This window comes from Entelurus aequoreus, linkage group LG17, assembly GCF_033978785.1.
Source record: "Entelurus aequoreus isolate RoL-2023_Sb linkage group LG17, RoL_Eaeq_v1.1, whole genome shotgun sequence".
NCBI classification, from domain to species: Eukaryota; Metazoa; Chordata; class Actinopteri; order Syngnathiformes; family Syngnathidae; genus Entelurus; species Entelurus aequoreus.
Genome location: NC_084747.1, coordinates 47,269,372 through 47,288,899, shown reverse-complemented (window position 1 = coordinate 47,288,899; position 19,528 = coordinate 47,269,372). Strand labels below are relative to the sequence as shown.

Sequence of the window (19,528 nt, the reverse complement as noted above, 5' to 3'; positions counted from 1 at the left end):
TATTTTATTTATATTTTATTATTATTACTACTATTTTCTTTTTTGTAACACTGGCACTTTGAGGTTGTTTGCTCAATGTAAAGTGCTTTTTACAAATAAAATCTATTATTTTATTATTAAATATCTCAAAGGGTGATATTTGCTCATTTTCTGTCTGATAAGATAATTCTTCTCACTAAGCAGATTTTATGTTAGAGTGTTTTACTTGTTTTGGTCCTAAATGATATCAGTAAGATATTACAGCTTGTTGCTGAGATTTGATGACCTATATTGAGTAAAACATGCTTGAAACTAGAATATCAACTGTTGCAAAGCTGTGTCAACACTCACAAGTATAAAACTACTTTTTTAAAGTAATAATTTCTTACTTCAAGCATGAACAAAAAAATCATTATGTCAATATAATGGCTAGCATTTACTTAATTTAAGAATATTTTTCAACATATGAGCAAAAATGTCTCTTTTTTCTACTAAGAAAAGTGCACTTAGTGAGAATATACTTATTTTAAGATATTTTTGGGTTCATTGAGGTTAGCTAATCGTACTTGTTTTGGAAAGTCTTGTCAAGCCGAATTTTTTTGTTCTATTGGCAGATAATTTTGCTTAGTTCAAATAAAATACCCCTAATTTTTCTTCTTGTTTTTTAACACTGACTTTTTGCAGTGCACTAGGTAGCAATACAACACTACATTTGGATTCCACCATGTACACTATTACAGACTACAATTGTAAAGAATGTATTAAATGCAAGTACAGTAAAAAAAAAATTGAGGGTGTATAAAGCAGCATCACCTACTGTCCTTTTTGAGTTATACAATGTGGTCCAGCCAGGACACCGCAAAGCTTCACCGCCATATCTGCTACAAAGCCACATGGACCAACATGATTTAAGTGCAAACAAAAGCTTTAGACGGTAACAGTGTCACAGAACAGATTTATTTTGTTTGTTCTGCAAAAAGTGATATTCCCACTTGTTCAAAGTTAAATTTTACCTAAAAATTAGTAAATGACGATGCATAGTTTAGACTATCTGCTGCTTGGTCAGTTAAAAAACATGCTTCATTTTAAAAATACTAAAATGCTAAAACTAGTATAACACTACAGTCCTACTCTACAAAAAAGTCTAACTTTCTATTTGGCAGTATGAAAGAAAAAAAAAAAGTTACCTTTTGAGAAAAAGGTCCAAGTATACCTTTGGTGGTGCAGTGGTTTACATAGTTGACTTGTGATTGGCCGCCACTCGAGGCTGTGGTCCGCCTTTGCTCTTAAGTCCACAACAGCATAAGCTTCATAGAAAATGGATCCAAAATCCTAAAACCAAATCATCTTCGTTAAAAAACTAGCTTGTAGAAAAAGACACGACGGCTGTCAGAAGCGGGACACCAGTCTAACTTCCAGGCCACTCGCTGCATCCGCCCCGGAACTTTGACCCTGGCCTGATCCTTGGATGACCTGGATGTGATGGAGGCCGCTGTTGAAGCTGGCGCACAGCACATTGGACGAGTCACTCGGTGCCAGAGACACCAGAGGACCGGCGCCGTCCAGCGACAGCGTCCCTAAGCAGACTGGACAAAGCGTAGAAACGTAAAAAAAGGGAGGGTTGAAATACGTAGACTGTAACGTAACCTTGCACACCTGCGGACTTCTGGTCCCAGATTTTGACGGAGCTGTCGTGGGAGGATGTCGCTACCAGAGCAGTGCCCCCGGGAGGCTTGGGCAGGAAGACGCAGCACGCAGTGGTCTGCAGGTGGCCTCGGTACTCCACCACCTTGCAACCCGGCTGACGAAGGTCCCACAGCTGAAGACGCCGATCAGAACACACTTTTTTTAAACATGAAAATATCACTGGATAATTGGCTTCAAGTTAAAGGCGACCTGCACTGCAAAAACTGAAATCTAAGATTAAATATCTCAAATAAGGGTGATATTTGCTTATTTTCTGTCTAAGATAATTCTTCTCACTAAGCAGATTTTATGTTAGAGTGTTTTACTTGTTTTAAGTGTTTTGGTCCTAAATGATCTCAGTAAGATATTACAGCTTGTTGCTGAGATTTGATGACCTATATTGAGTAAAACATGCTTGAAACTAGAATATCAACTGTTGCAAAGCTGTGTCATCAACACTCACAAGTATAAAACTACTTTTTTAAAGTAATAATTTCTTACTTCAAGCATGAAAAACAAATCATGATGCCGAGCGCATATCATTATGTCAAGATAATGGCACTAGCATTTACTTCATTTAAGAATATTTTTCAACATATTGAGCAAAAAGGTATTTTTTTCTATCAAGAAAAGTGCACTTGTTATTAGTGAGAATATACTTATTTTAAGGTATTTTTGGGTTCATTGAGGTTAGCTAATTTTACTTGTTTTGGAAAGCCTTGACAAGCCGAATTTTTTTTGTTCTATTGGCAGATAATTTTGCTTAGTTCAAATAAAATACCCCTAATTTTTTTATTTTTTTTTCTTGTTTTTGAACACTGACTTTTTGCAGTGTGTGATGAATGTTGTCCTATTAAAACTTCTAAAAGGCCTTAGTGGCCACATGCGTGGACAGCACCTTTTAGCTCTTATTTCCAAAATGGTGTACACTACTGAATTGGGGTCTTATGGCTGCTTATGTGAACACTTATACCGCCATCTGGTGGTGTCAGAAGAGTATAACATACAATGGAATTTGGAACAAAAAGTGTAAAAATAAGAATTAGCTTGTCACTAAACATGAAGTACACGTTTGTGTACTTATGGACCAAGTACATCATATCAAGATGATTTAGTTTTTATCCTAATTAGGGTCCAATAAGCCCAAATCGCAAAGAGAAAAAAAAAAGAAGCATGTAAACAAACAGCTTGGGCCTTAAGGTGTTACTCTGGATACTCATGTTAAACAATACCAAAGCATCAAATCATGTTTATGCATTTTGGTGTGAGCTTGCATGCATTTTTGGATGACTGTTTGCAGGGTTTTGCCATCTGAGAACGTTGTGACATCATAGCGAGGCGGATGTACTTATTTGGATATTAAGTCACGCTCTGTCCTCTGCTTCAGGCTATGAGGGAATAAAAATAGGGTAGGATAAAAGTATTTTCATATAATATTGGCATTGGTATAATGACAAATAGTGCTAAAAAGCAGATTTTTTTTTTCTATTTATTTAATGATAAATAAAAATGTTTATTTTTGACCATGTTTGACAAAAAAAAAAACGCAGCGGCAACTAAGACTCCATTATGATGAAGGCCACATAATGCACGGCCTTACCTGAGCTGAAGATTTATTCATGAACAATTTAAAAAAAAATTTTTTTTTTTTAAATGGGTGATCATTTTTGTGTTGTCGCTGTTCTGTTGCATTAAAACATGATTTTTTTTCCCCAGGCAGGGAATAAGGAGGCCGTGATTATATTGTTGAGAGGGAAGGCGACCCTGACTATAATGTTGGAGAGGGTGGGGAATGGTTTTATTTGCAATCTGCACTGCAAAAACTGAAATAAGGGTGATATTTGCTTATTTTCTGTCTGATAAGATAATTCTTCTCACTAAGCAGATTTTATGTTAATCTTTTACTTGTTTAAAGTGTTTTGGTGCTAAATGATCTCAGTAAGATATTACAGCTTGTTGCTGAGATTTGATGACCTATATTGAGTAAAACATGCTTGAAACTAGAATATCAACTGTTGCAAAGCTGTGTCATCAACACTCACAAGTATAAAACTATTTTTTTAAAGTAATAATTTCTTATTTCAAGCATGAAAAAAAAATGCAGAGCGCATATTATGTCAAGATAATGACTAGCATTTATTTAAGAATATTTCTGAACATATTGAGCAAAAGGTCTATTTTCTACCAAGAAAAGTGCACTTTGAGAATTAGTGACGGGTTGATGAGGCGTCATGAAGCGTTTCGACACATTGCAAAACTGTATTGATACTGTGTCACTAAATACTGACATCTGCTGGACATTAAATATCCCTACAGGCAACCTATGGACCGACTCAACTGACACGGATTTCATGACCTAGTATATACAATAACATAAACCAAGTCATTGTATTTCATAACTTCATTTAAATAAAAATATATTTTTATCTTTTTTAGATACAGTCCATAAATAATGTGAACATGTATCATAACATGGAAATCTAAGAGAACGTGTTGTGAATGAGGATGCTTGTGGACTGGGGAAAAAAAAAGTTTTTCCAACGTATTAAATTTTAGATGATTTCTCTTCTTAGTTATTATTTCTCCGGCTGTAGAAAAGACCCGCTCACAGGGCACAGAGGCGGCGTCAGTGCGACAATGTTCGCGTATCGGTCACGTGACCGAAACAGCTCATGATCGGTCACGTGACTTTTTAAAAGCGGTACGCGCACCGGCACAGGGTTTTGCGCCGAGTTAGACGCATGCGCCGATGCATCGGTGTTGCCGGACTCATCAATAGTGAGAATATACTTTATTTGAAGGTATTTTTGGGTTCATTGACGTTAGCTAATTTTACTTGTTTTGGAAAGTGTTGACAAGCCGAATTTTCTTGTTCTATTGGCAGATAATTTTGCTTAATTTAAATAAAATACCTTTAATTTTTGTATTTTGTTTTTGTTTTTGAACACTGACTTTTTGCAGTGTGGTAACACTTCCACAAACAAGCATCTTGCAGAAAGACTCAAAACTGATTATAAAAAAAGTGACTGGAGCAAAATTTACACGAAAGCATATCAAATACTTCCAGACCACAAGGAAGTGTTTTAGATGTAGATTATCCTCCGGGGTCCCCTTTAAAGGCCTACTGAAAGCCACTACTACCGACCACGCAGTCTGATAGTTTATATATCAATGATGGAATCTTAACATTGCAACACATGCCAATACGGCCGGGTTAACTTATAAAGTGCAACTTTAAATTTCCCGCTAAACTTCCGGTTCAAAACGCCTTGAGGATGACGTATGCACGTGACGTCGAGAGATCCACGGAAGTGTTTGGACCCTATTGGACACAATACACAGAGCTCTGTTTTCTTCGACAAAATTCCACAGTATTCTGGACATCAGTGTTGGTGAATCTTTTGCAATGGAGGCTGCAAAGAAGAACGTTGTAGGTGGGATCGGTGTATGCGGCTGGCTGTAGCAACACAACAAGGAGGACTTTGACTTGGATAGCAGACGCGCTAGCGGCGACCTCACCTTGACTTCCTACGTCTCCGGGCCGCCGATTGCATCGTCAAACGCTGGAACGCAGGTGAGCACGGGTGTTGATGAGCGGAGGAGGGCTGGCTGGCGTAGGTGGAGCGCTAATGTTTTTATCATAGCTCTGACGAGGTCCCGTTAAGTTAGCATCGTTAGCAACAGCATTGCTAGGCTTTGACAGGCGTCGAATACACATTAACCATGTATTTACATGTCCAGTGTTTGGTTCGGTGTCTCCTGATAGTAGTATTGTTGATCTTCTGTCTATCCTTCCAGTCAGGGGCTTATTTATTTTGTTTCTATCTGCATTTGAGACAGATGCTATCACGTTAGCTCAGTAGCTAAGTGTGTCACCGATGTATTGTCGAGATAAAAGTCACTCTGAATGTCCATTTCGCGTGCTCGACTCTCATTTTCAAGAGGATATAGTATCCGAGGTGGTTTAAAATACAAATCCGTGATCCACAATGGAAAAAAGGAGAGAGTGTGGAATCCAATGAGCCAGCTTGTACCTAAGTTACGGTCAGAGCGAAAAAAGATACATCCGGCACTGCCTCTAGTTCTTCACTCCAACGTGACTCATCCACGAATCGTTCATCCTCGCTCAAATTAATGGGGTAATCGTCACTTTCTCGCTCCTAATATCTCTCGCTCCATTGTAGACAACGGGGAATTGTGAGCAGCACTACCGCTTGTGACGTCACGCTACTTCCGGTAGGGGCAAGTTTTTTTTTTTATCAGCGAGCAAAAGTTGCGAACTTTATCGTCGATTTTCTCTACTTAATCCTTTCAGCAAAAATATGGCAATATCGCGAAATTATCAAGTATGACACATAGAATGGATCTGTTATCCCCGTTTAAATAAATAAAAATTCATTTCAGTAGGCCTTTAACATACAAAAACAAAAAGTTGATTCAATTTCACTTCATTGTTTTGGGCCAGAAGTAGGTCAACGAGCAATGAAAGTGAAAAAAAACCAACTAATTCCTTTGCAGTGCATGTGTGAACACTCACTAACAAACAAGAGTAAAGATTCACGCCCTCAAAACAGACCACCACATGAACACAAAGACCGCCATACTAACATGACAATCATATCAATTGTTCTCTTGTAGGACTTAGTGGTTTTATATGCACTCTGACACAAAGTTTAGTAACATGAACCTAAAAAAAAATTGCACTCCATTTTCTGATTCACTTCAGGAATGTCCTCGGATTTCAGTCCTTTTTAAATGACTTGAGGACTAATAGTGAACCCACAGGAGGCAGTCCGGTCTTGTGTTCACATTGCGAGTCCATGCAAAAAATGTGTGAAAAATTACTACAATTGCGTGTGCACTGGGAACGCAAAGCACTCCAGATTCACTACACATGCTAAATATCAGTCTCAGGACTAGAGGCGGTCTCACCGTGGCTTCACAGCCTTGGCCCCCAAAGCCGTTGCTGCTGGACACCACGTAGTATCCATCGGGACAAACGTCACAGTGCGTCTGGATGTACTGCTTGGCCGGGAACGTGTTGGTCACCTTCCACGAGCGACTGTCCCACACCCTGTGGGACCACATGACACAACACCCATTACAGCATGTCGCAGCCATCCCCTAAACAGGTGCAAATCTATGCTTGGTGAGCTGAAATTTCCCTGTGTTACTACTGGGTCCTTGTTTCCCCAACTAGTAATTTGTCCCAAAAATGACATTTTTACACTACTGTTACGAAAAAGTAATGCTTCCAAAAAAATGTCTACAGCAGTTACATTGCCCCCTACACTGCAAAAACTGAAATCTAAGTAAGATTAAAATATCTCAAATAAGGGTGATATTTGCTTATTTTCTGTCTGATAAGATACATTTTCTGTCTGATAAGAATTCTTCTCCCAAAGCAGATTTTATGTTAGTGTTTTACTTGTTTTAAGGGTTTTGGTCCTAAATGATCTCAGTAAGATATTAGAGCTTGTTGCTTAAATTTGATGACTTATATCGAGTAAAACATGCTTGAAACTAGAACAGTGGTTCAGCAGACTCTTCGCCGCGGAGGTCGAGACACACCCGACTCATCGTGTAAATAAAAACTTCTCTTTATCGGCTTATTATGGATACGGCAACAGCAGAAGTCACTGATTTGCAGGTGTGTAATTTGTTGCGAGTTCATGCACTGTTGGTTTTGGTCTTTGAACAAGGTGATGTTCATGCATGGTTTATGTTGTGCACCGGTAAAAAAAAAAAAAACATAACTCTTGAATTTGAAAATTTTTCACTAAAGAAGGGTTCGGTACGGAGCCCCTAAAGGGACATGGGAATTTTTTTTTTTTTAGACATGTATCTCGTGGCCACGAGAAAGTATCTCGTGGCCACGAGAAAGTATCTCGTGGCCACGAGAAACTTTCTCGTGGCCACGAGAAACTTTTTATAAAAAAAAAAAAAAAAAAAAAAAAAAATTAATTTTTTTTTTTTTTTTTTTTTTTTAATAAAAAGTTTCTCGTGGCCACGAGAAACTTTCTCGTGGCCACGAGAAACTTTCTCGTGGCCACGAGAAACTTTCTCGTGGCCACGAGAAAGCATTGGATGCGTGCTGATGTGTGTTAAAATGGCAGTTTAGGAGTTAATATGGCTGTATTTCCAGATAGGACTTTCCCCCATGTGTGTTGTGGCAAAATGTGAATGCTTGATTAGTAGGTGTGAGACAAACACTTTATCTTCCTGGTTATTGTAACGCTACGTGTTTGACATTATTTAAGACCTTATCATGCCCGGGAAAGGACAGTTTTCCTCTTCTGTGGCTGTGGGGGGTGGGCGTGGCTTGCGGACCTGCAGCGAAGCGGAGTGTGTCAGTTAGTCCCATGTTGATGTGATCAAACTTCTTTCTTGCTTGGAAGATACACACACAATTGTAACTGTTATTTCTTCCTGCAAATAATAAATATGTACAACGTGTTTGGATGTATTCATTTATGTAAAATTGTCATTAAATGTAATATTGCCTGACAAAAAGTGATACGACGTACGTAATATTTTGATATTTACACATCGCATATTTACACACGCGCATCTGACTAGAATACCCTTATGTGCATTACATATATCAACATCAACTACCTACTGTACTGTTTACTTGTTGAAATACCCTTTTTAGAACAAATATCTACCCACATAATATATATGTGTATATATAATATATATATATGTGTATGTATGTATATGCATATATATATATATATATGCATATATGCATATATGTATATGTATATATATATATATGCATATATGCATATATGTATATGTATATATATATATACATATATATGTATATATACATATATATACATATATATACATATATATATATATATATATATATATACATATATATATACATATACATATACATATATACATATATATATATATATATATATATACATATTATGTATAAGCATGTATATATATACTCTACCGTTTAAAAGTTTGGGGTCACATTGAAATGTCCTTATTTTTGTAGGAAAAGCACTGTACTTTTCAATGAAGATAACTTTCAACTAGTCTTAACTTTAAAGAAATACACTCTATACATTGCTAATGTGGTAAATGACTATTCTAGCTGCAAATGTCTGGTTTTTGGTGCAATATCTACATAGGTGTATAGAGGCCCATTTCCAGCAACTATCACTCCAGTGTTCTAATGGTACAATGTGTTTGCTCATTGGCTCAGAAGGCTAATTGATGATTAGAAAACCCTTGTGCAATCATGTTCACACATCTGAAAACAGTTTAGCTCGTTACAGAAGCTACAAAACTGACCTTCCTTTGAGCAGATTGAGTTTCTGGAGCATCACATTTGTGGGGTCAATTAAACGCTCAAAATGGCCAGAAAAAGAGAAGTTTCATCTGAAACTCGACAGTCTATTCTTGTTCTTAGAAATGAAGGCTATTCTACAAAATTGTTTGGGTGACCCCAAACTTTTGAACGGTAGTGTATATATATATATTATATTACTGTAACTTGTTCTTAAAAATAGTAGTTATTTTGTTTGTCAAATTTAGTGTTTGTGTATATATATATATATATATATATATATATATATATATATGCATATACATACATACACATATATATATATATTATATATACACATATAAATTATGTGGGTAGATATTTGTTCTAAAAAGGGTATTTCAACAAGTAAACAGTACAGTAGGTAGTTGATGTTGATATGTGTAATGCACATAAGGGTATTCTAGTCAGATGCGCGTGTGTAAATATGCGATGTGTAAATATCAAAATATTACGTACGTCGTATCACTTTTTGTCAGGCAATATTACATTTAATGACAATTTTACATAAATGAATACATCCAAACACGTTGTACATATTTATTATTTGCAGGAAGAAATAACAGTTACAATTGTGTGTGTATCTTCCAAGCAAGAAAGAAGTTTGATCACATCAACATGGGACTAACTGACACACTCCGCTTCGCTGCAGGTCCGCAAGACACGCCCACCCCCCACAGCCACAGAAGAGGAAAACTGTCCTTTCCCGGGCATGATAAGGTCTTAAATAATGTCAAACACGTAGCGTTACAATAACCAGGAAGATAAAGTGTTTGTCTCACACCTACTAATCAAGCATTCACATTTTGCCACAACACACATGGGGGAAAGTCCTATCTGGAAATACAGCCATATTAACTCCTAAACTGCCATTTTAACACACATCAGCACGCATCCAATGCTTTCTCGTGGCCACGAGAAAGTTTCTCGTGGCCACGAGAAAGTTTCTCGTGGCCACGAGAAAGTTTCTCGTGGCCACGAGAAAGTTTCTCGTGGCCACGAGAAACTTTTTATTAAAAAAAAAAAAAAAAAAAAAAAATTAATTTTTTTTTTTTTTTTTTTTTTTTTTTATAAAAAGTTTCTCGTGGCCACGAGAAAGTTTCTCGTGGCCACGAGATACTTTCTCGTGGCCACGAGATACTTTCTCGTGGCCACGAGATACATGTCTAAAAAAAAAAAAAATTCCCATGTCCCTTTAGGGGCTCCGTAGTTCGGTGAATGCGCATATGAAACTGGTGGGGTTTGGTACCTCCAACAAGGTTAAGAACCACTGAAATAGAATATCAACTGTTGCAAAAAAGCTGTGTCATCAACACTCACAAGTATAAAAGTAATAAATTCTTATTTCAAGCATGAAAAAAAAAAATTATGACAGACAATTGTGTCTCATATTAAAACAGATGACAGCCAAATGGAATTTGTGGTTTTATTTTCAATGAAACAATAGAAAATACATACTCTTATAGTACAGTTATTAGTGAGAATATACTTATTTTTATAAAAAGGTATTTTTGGGTTCATTGAGGTTAGCTAATTTTACTTGTTTTGGAAAGTCTTGACAAGCCAAATTTTCTTGTTCTATCGGCAGATAATTTTGTTAGTTCAAATAAAATACCCCTCATTTTTGTATTTTTCTTTGTTTTTGAACACTGACTTTTTGCAGTGTACTATCTAAATTTAATCAAATTTAGACATTTAACTATTTCCTATAGGCTAACTAAAGTTTTTCATCATTTGTTTTTAAAATGATTGACACATTTGAGCGGCTCAGGGCATGAGAAAACACGATATGTCAAAAGAGCACCCAAGCGTGTTGTCATCTTACTAAATCTTATCTTAGCTGCTTTGCATAGTTGTCTAGTGGCAAAACCTGTTTGTACCGTATGGTCTTGTCCTCCGAGGTCTGGACCACTGTGGTGCTCCCTGGCACCCAGCACACATGAGTCACCTGCACAGTCATGACAGACATTGGCCAATGTCAGTATCTCATGAAGGCATTCATTTTTTTTTTTTACATGTACCAGTGCATTCTTGGCAAGCGAGAGTGAATGCAACAAAACAAGTATTGTTCTCACCAGGTTTCTGGAGATGTTGCGTCTCTGCTCGCATTTGGCAGACTCGATGTCCCACAAGCACATCCAGTTGTCTCGGGAGCCTGTGCACAGTTTTCGTCCATCTGCAAAGCCCGATAATATTATTTGTTAAAGTACATCACAGATTTTAGGGTACAGGAGGTGAGTAGGTGCGCGTGTGTTAATGTATACCAGGGCTGACAGCCAGTCCGTTGACCACTAACTCATGTCCGCTGAATTCCTGAATAGGCTCGTCCCCCTGGTTCAGGTCCCACATGAGGACAGTCTTGTCCCGTGAGCCGCTAAAGATCCACGTACTGCCAGGATAACACGCCAACTGGATTTTTAAAGAATGCGTTGGCGTTAAATTGGTGGCAGTTTCCAACGAGTGGTATTGACGTTACCTTGGTAACCTCTCTGTTGTGGCCCTGGAAGGATTGACACGCACGGCCTTGCTTCCAGTCGTACACAACCACCACCTTCATGGAACACAAACACATTCACTTGTTTTGACAATTCTCACTGTACTCCTGGCCAGTGTTGCGTTAGTTACTGAAAACCAGTAACTAATTACTTTATTTCAAAAGTAACTCAGTTACTAACAGTTACTTACACCAAAAAGTAATGTGTTACTGTGAAAGCTCCCATCAATGCCCTTTTAGCCTTCATTTCAGTACTGTTATTGCACTGGAAAATAATACAATCTGTTGATGAACTTGACATACATATGCACCACTGAACTCTAAGCAATGTGGTCTACATACAACACAAAGACAAAGATATGTTTCGAAGGGCCAATTTATTTCAGGCCAGAACAAATTGACAACTATTTTAAATAGCTGCAACATAACATACATAAGTAACAAACAGCATAATAATGTAGCTGTAAACCTGGCTTCATCCAAGGAAGGCACACATGACATACACAAAGCCTAAGTGAAGTGGCATCGGCGTCTGTGTCTCTCTTTACTAGCTTCGTCGAAGCATGTTGCTTTTGTAGCTGTTTCAGCAGATTTGAATTGCCGTTTTGGGCAGTAGATGGGATCTTTGAGCCAAGACAACTTACCTTTGACTAAAATGTTCTTTTTTGTGCTCGACAAAAGTAGTGAGAATATCTCCATGTTAAGAAACTCGACTGCGGCTCAGCCATGATGTGTTGTAAGTAAACAGACACACCGCCTCCCTCCCTCCCTCCTCCCCACACCCAGACTCAAGTCTCTTCTCCGGCTTGTGACACGAAGAATCAGAAGGACGACACCGCAGCGCTCCAATAAAACATAATGTAAAATAACGCAGTAACGCATCATGTAGTAACGGTAACTGAAAATAACGTGTTAGACTACTAGTTACCTCAGAAACTAACGGAGTTACAGTAACACGTTACTTTGTAACGAGCTTGTGCCAGGAGCAGTGTTGGGACTATCAGTCATTTTCATAAAGAACAGTAATCAATAAAAAATATTTTCTCATTGAACTGAAAATTTTATAAAATTACTTTTGTATGATTCAATACTTTTTATTCATAAAAAAAAATTGTTGAATTTGAACTACACATCCTGAAAAAGAGGACAGGTCACTCTTCTCCACTATGGGCTTGGTTTACTCAGCTCCAAATACCATCCACCAAACAGCTTGTGCAAAAAAAATAAGATAGCGTGTACGATGAGTGGGCGTGATCTACCAACACTGCGTGTGCAATTGAAAAGTGGTGCAGACCGCCTAGTTTAAATTAAGATTTTTCGTGCATAGAGGGCTTTGACCAAAGAGACATTTGATCACTTTCTGCACATTCACGATATCACGCTCCTATCTGTGTGCAACGTGTTGAACCAAGACCTCTTCTGAATGGCAATGTCAACAGAAACATGTGCACACTGACACTTAATTCTGTGCGCGAGGCTGTGGATTGCATCACCAGCGCATTCGTGAGTCTGGAATGACAAATGCAAGAAAAATGCATAACGAGAGACGTCTTCATGTAGTAGGTACACTACCGTTCAAAAGTTTGGGGTCACATTGAAATGTCCTTATTTTTGAAGGAAAAGCACTGTACTTTTCAATGAAGATAACTTTAAACTAGCTTTAACTTGAAAGAAATACACTCTATACATTGCTAATGTGGTAAATGACTATTCTAGCTGCAAATGTCTGGTTTTTGGTGCAATCTCTACATAGGTGTATAGAGGCCCATTTCCAGCACCCATCACTCCAGTGTTCTAATGGTACAATTTGTTTGCTCATTGGCTCAGAAGGCTAATTGATAATTAGAAAACCCTTGTGCAATCATGTTCACACATCTGAAAACAGTTTAGCTCGTTACAGAAGCTACAAAATTGACCTTCCTTTGAGCAGATTGAGTTTCTGGAGCATCACATTTGTGGGGTCAATTAAACGCTCAAAATGGCCAGAAAAAGAGAACTTTCATCTGAAACTCGACAGTCTATTCTTGTTCTTAGAAATGAAGGCTATTCCACAAAATCGTTTGGGTGACCCCAAACTTTTGAACGGTAGTGTATATTATAGTAATTTTGAAATTAAAACAATCGGTAATTAAGAGTTGGACAATATCGGATATTGGCAAAAAAGCCATAATCGGACATCTCTACTTGAAACTAAAAGAAAATTAAGACTTATAAAAAGTAATAGCTTTTCCTGGAAGAGGCTAGGCACATGGACTTCTTATACAAATAAAAGGTGAAACCACAAATGATTAACTTTTATAAATAAAAAGGAATGCGATCAAGTAGAATTTGAAAACAAACTTTTTACCTTGAGCGAGTGTTCTTATGTTCCTTGCTATCCAAATGACCAACCTGTACTAAACATTGATTAGAACACAAAAACGACGACAGTGCCTCACTTGAAGGCACTGCCTGCAAAAGGAGTGTAGCGCTACCTGGTCGGTACCCCCGGAAACACACAGGTCTGGGCCCATGGTGGTGACGGTGTTGATGGAGCCGCGATGGGCCGGCTCATACTGCACCACCTGAAAGTCGGATGTCGTTTCTACCTTTTCCTCCAGAGATGGCCTGAGCAAAGAAAACACAAATATTTAAACTTACAAATAACCCTGCTTTGAAAATAATTGACTTTGCGAGCTTGTTTTGCTTTTTGGCTTTTCCTTTTACACGTACTCAAACTTTTTTCACCAAGCGCCACTTCAGAAAAAATGTGGCTCTCCAAGTACCACCATAATGACTAACGTTAAAATACAGTAGCGTAGTAGGCTTAAGTATTCATTAATAAGGCAGCGCTTTAATTTAACAAGTATATTTAATATTTTGGTCACTGTAACATTAGAGTTTTAACAGCAACATGGTTTTGAATACAGGAAAATAAAACACTGTACTTAAATAAGCAACCATAAGCATTCTCACTTTCCATTAAAACCTGGGAGTTTTTTTTAAACAGTGGTTAGCTTTTTTTAACATTTAAAAAGGAAATTCATGAGGTGCATATGCTTTCACCCTTGTCAATAAAATCAAGTGTGGGTGTTTGACAGTTTTTAAAATGTCAACAGTGGCAGTGGTGAACTTTTTACACTTGCATGAATGTTTTAAATTCTGCTTTAAAACATGGTGGTTATGGTTTAAGTTTTTCCCCAAACACGCATACAGTTACAATATGACATCACATATTTCCGTTTTACTTTACTTGTGTCCAAAAAGGAGTAGGAAGAAGCACAGCTTATTTTATCCCACCCTTTTGTTTTTACACATTTAACTCAACTTGTACTCACTTTAGTTCTACAAATAATTTAAAAAAAACTTTCATTTCACAGTCAAACAAAACACAAATAGACGGAGTAGACATTGAAAAGGTAAAAGAAAACATTTTTGGGTGTAATAGATTAAATGAATTGGAAATCTCATAAAAAAATAAACAAAGTAGCCAGAAACAGGTCAATAATGAATAAAGGAAAACATGTTCTGGACCAAAAAAATCACTTCATTCTCTACTGCTCACTAGTGTTACCATATCCGAGTTATTGTGCAGAAATATGGGGAAATAACTACAAATGCGCGCTACATTCGCTAACTATGTTGCAAAAACGATCAATTAGAATACGTAATGTTGGATATAGAGAACATACAAACCCTTTAATTATTGAATCACAAATATTGAAATTCAACAATTTGGTGCATTTGCAAACAGCTAAAATGATGTACAAAGCAAACTATAACCTGCTACCCAAGAATGTACAACAATTCTTCTCAGCAGAAATATAACCTTAGAGGAAAATCTAACTTAAAACCTTTGTAAGCTTGTAAAACACTTAACATATCAGCATGTGGAATTAAACTATGAAATGGATTAACCAAAGAAATCAAAGCACTATTATGATTCAGTTTAAGAGACTGTTCAAACTACAGGTGTTCATGAAGTACACAGAACAAAAATTAATATATTTAACCCTTTTAAAAAATAAAAAATAAAATGTGTTTATTTGTTTACTTAATATGGTATATTATTTTTTTAAATTATTTATTTGTTCACTGTTATGTTAGAGAAAAAATTATAAAATTGCTATGGTATGAAAAGGGGTAGGATTAAACAAGCTCAGCTTCTTCCTACTCCTTTTCGGACGTGGATCATGTTCGTGCATTGTGTGACTTCTATGCTTAATCCATTCCATAATTTAATTCCACATACACAATTTAGGGGTATTTTATTTGAACTAAGCAAAATTATCTGCCAATAGAACAGGAAAATTCAGCTTGTCAAGACTTTCCAAAACAAGTAAAATTAGCTACCTCAATGAACAAATATACCTTAAAATAAGTCTATTCTCACTAATAAGTGCACTTTTCTTGGTAGAAAATAAAAAAATAAGAGACCTTTTTGCTCAATATGTTGAAAAATATTCTTAAATTAAGCAAATGCTAGTGCCATTATCTTGACATAATGATATGCGCTCGGCATCATGATTTTTTTTTGTTCATGCTTGAAGTAAGAAATTATTACTTTAAAAAAGTAGTTTTATACTTAAGTGTTGATGACAGCTTTGCAACAGTTGATATTCTAGTTTCAAGCATGTTTTACTCAATATAAGTCATAAAATCTCAGCAACAAGCTGTAATATCTTACTGCGATCATTTAGGACCAAAACACTTAAAACAAGTAAAACACTAACATAAAATCTGCTTAGTGAGAAGAATTATCTTATCAGACATAAAATAAGCAAATATCACCCTTAGAGATAATCTTACTTAAATTTCTGTTTTTGCAGTGTACTGATATACTAAAGTGTTGTGCTTACATACAAATGCTTTAAGTTTATTTTTTCCTTAAATTCATTTTTCTTTTTTAAAAAGGAGTTGAAGAATTTCCAACCCTCTGAACTCTATGACCCTATGACCGTGTCCTGACTGGTAGGTGTGGGGTAAGGCAAGATTAAGCGAGGGAGGAGCTAATGTGCATGCATGTGGAGAAAAGCATGTTCACAAGAGAGACGTCGACTTCTGGTGTGTGCAACTTGGTTGTAAACCAACGTGACTCACAATCTCACAGGAAATGTTGCCGTAAACGTGTACACGCCTGGTTATGTTTATTATTACTTGACAAGCCTTGCACTGATACCACTGAACTTCTGTCCTTCAGCAGCCACAATGCTGGGGAAATTATCTGATTAGATGAAAGTCAATTATTCCAGCATTATCCTCATTCACGCTGCATTGCTCACATGCTTAGAGGGAATTAGTGTAATGAAAAAAACAACATTCCACGCCCCTCAGATTGCAGACCGCCTGTGAACTAGAAATGCTGAAACGTGTGTTGTATATACACAAGTCTGATATCATCACAGCTTTTCCTCCACTATCACACTTAAATTGTGGTTTCAGCAGAACAAGTCTCACCTGTACAACTCGGATCTCTTGCGGAATTTGCTCTGTAGCTTGCCCATGTCTGCCTCGGACCCTGTAACGGTGGAGATAAACACAGAAATGGCGAGTTGGGGGAAAATACAAGCGTTCTGAACACACATTCGCCTGCTAAAGGAATATTTATACACAGCAGACATTTAATTAGGCTCACCTGCATCTCATTCTCATTAGTGGGCGTGGTGAAGTGTCAGTGGGCGTGGCGATGTGTCACGCATTTAAATGATGATGTCCTTATTCAGGCTTGTTACCTTACACTGCAAAAAGTCAGTGTTCAAAAACAAGAAAAAACAATACAAAAATGAGGTGTGTTTTATTTGAACTAAGCAAAATTATCTGCCAATAGAACAAGAAAATTCGGCTTGTCAAGACTTTCCAAAACAAGTAAAATTAGCTAACCTCTATGAACCCAAAAATACCTTAAAATAAGTATATTCTCACTAATAACAAGTGCACTTTTCTTAGTAGAAAAAAAAAGAGATCTTTTTGCTCAATATGTTGAAAAATATTCTTAAATGAAGTAAATGCTAGTGCCATTATCTTGACATAATGATATGCATACATCATGATTTTTTTTCATGCTTGAAGAAATGATTACTTTAAAAAAGTAGTTTTATACTTGTGAGTGCTGATGACACAGCTTTTTTGCAACAGTTGATATTCTAGTTTCAAGCAAGTTTTACTCAATATAGGTCATCAAATCTCAGCAACAAGCTGTAATATCTTACTGAGATCATTTAGGACCAAAACACTTAAAACAAGTAAAACACTCTAACATAAAATCTGCTTAGGTAGAATAATTATCTTATCAGACAGAAAATAATCAAATATCACTCTTATTTGAGATATTTAATCTTACTTAGATTTCAGTTTTTGCCGTGTACTGGACTTTTTTTCGTGTAACACGCCCAAAATTGTGTGAGTGCAGCATCAATTATTTTTTTAAAAAAAGCACTGTTGACCCACACAAAATTTCCAACCAGAGATTTTGCACACAAGAAAAGTGTAAAAATATGTTGTGTAAAAGAATAAGCTGACGAAGCTAACAAGTGAATCAGTGACGTGAAGTGAAGTGAATTATATTTTTATAGCGCTTTTCTCTAGTGACTCAAAGCGCTTTTACAGAGTGAAACCCAATATTTTAAATGTGCTTTATAAATAAAGTTGATTTGATTTATCTAAGTCACATTTAAACCAGTGTGGGTGGCACTGGGAGCTGGTGGGTAAAGTGTCTTGCCCAAGGACACAACGGCAGTGACTAGGTTGGCAGAAGCAGGGATCGAACCTGCAACCCTCAAGTTGCTGGCACGGCCACTCTACCAACCGAGCTAGACCGGCCCAGTCCCAAGCAGGGACGTGCGGTGAACTAAACACCAGGTGAGTAGATACTTTTGGATGGGGTTTTTTTCTGCTTTTTTTTTTTAACTCAAATTCATATGTGCATTGTTGATTTAGGTTGCACATTAGAATAAAAGGAAAAAGAAGGGAGTAATTTGCTTTCATAAAAACGTTCTCATAATGATATTATGATATGATAAATGGGCCCAAAAAGTATTTGATAAAGTTGGCACTGCAAAAACTGAAATCTAAGTAGTAAGATGACATATCTCAAATAAGGGTGATATTTGCTTATTTTCTGTCTGATAAGATAATTCTTCTCACGAAGCAGATTTTATGTTAGTGTTTTACTTGTTTAAGCGTTTTGGTCCTAAATTATCTTAGTAAGATATTACAGCTTGTTGCTGAGATGTTATGACCTATATTGAGTAAAACATGCTTGAAACTAGAATATCAACTGTTACAAAGCTGTGTCATCAACACTCACAAGTATAAAACTGCTTTTTTGAAGTAATAATTTCTTATTTCAAGCATGAAAAAAAAATCATGACTTTGACACAAATGTGTCTCATAATTAAAACAGATGACAGCCAAATGGACTTTGCTGATTTATGTTCAATGAAACAATAGAAAAGACATACTCATATAGTAGTACAGTTGTTATTAGTGAGAATATACTTATTTTAAGTAGGGATTGTCCGATAATGGCTTTTTGCCGATATCCGATATTCCGATATTGTCCAACTCTTTAATTACCGATACCAATATCAACTGATACCGATATCAACCGATATATGCAGTCGTGGAATTAACACATTATTATGCCTAATTTGGACAACCAGGTATGGTGAAGATAAGGTACTTTTTTTAAAAATTAGTAAAATAAGATAAATAAATTAAAAACATTTTCTTGAATAAAAAAGAAAGTACAACAATATAAAAACAGTTACATAGAAACTAGTAATGAATGAAAATTAGTAAAATTAACTGTTAAAGGTTAGTACTATTAGTGGACCAGCAGCACGCACAATCATGTGTGCTTACGGACTGTACCCCTTGCAGACTGTATTGATATATATTGATATATAATGTAGAGGAACCAGAATATTAATAACAGAAAGAAACAACCCTTTTGTGTGAATGAGTGTAAATGGGGGAGGGAGGTTTTTTGGGTTGGTGCACTAATTGTAAGTGTATCTTGTGTTTTTTATGTTGAT

At 36.6% G+C, this 19,528-nt stretch overlaps 1 protein-coding gene across 1 annotated transcript; it reads right to left on the bottom strand.

The window, feature by feature from the left end:
• Positions 1-917: 917 nt before the first annotated feature.
• On the bottom strand, positions 918-17,104 carry wdr31 (WD repeat domain 31). The gene is made up of 9 exons (XM_062024283.1): positions 16,950-17,104; positions 13,988-14,120; positions 11,496-11,570; positions 11,284-11,428; positions 11,095-11,195; positions 10,900-10,967; positions 6,598-6,739; positions 1,636-1,798; positions 918-1,565 (listed from the first exon to the last, which is right to left on the bottom strand). The coding sequence occupies exons 1-9, from the start codon at positions 17,075-17,077 to the stop codon at positions 1,369-1,371; spliced, it is 1,152 nt and encodes a 383-aa protein (XP_061880267.1). The 5' UTR covers positions 17,078-17,104; the 3' UTR covers positions 918-1,368.
• Between the last annotated feature and the right edge of the window lie 2,424 nt (positions 17,105-19,528).

What these genes read in the sequence shown, in the direction of transcription:
- wdr31 (XM_062024283.1), bottom strand. Translation starts at nt 17,077, where the DNA reads ATGTGTGTTCAGAACGCTTGTATTTTCCCCCAACTCGCCATTTCTGTG. An exon ending in TCGGAGGACAAGACCATACG is followed by an intron (nt 6,740 to 10,899) that starts GTACAAACAGGT and finishes GTGGTCCCACAG; the next exon opens with GGTGTGGGACAGTCGCTCGT. An exon ending in CTGGGACCAGAAGTCCGCAG is followed by an intron (nt 1,566 to 1,635) that starts GTGTGCAAGGTT and finishes CGCTTTGTCCAG; the next exon opens with TCTGCTTAGGGACGCTGTCG.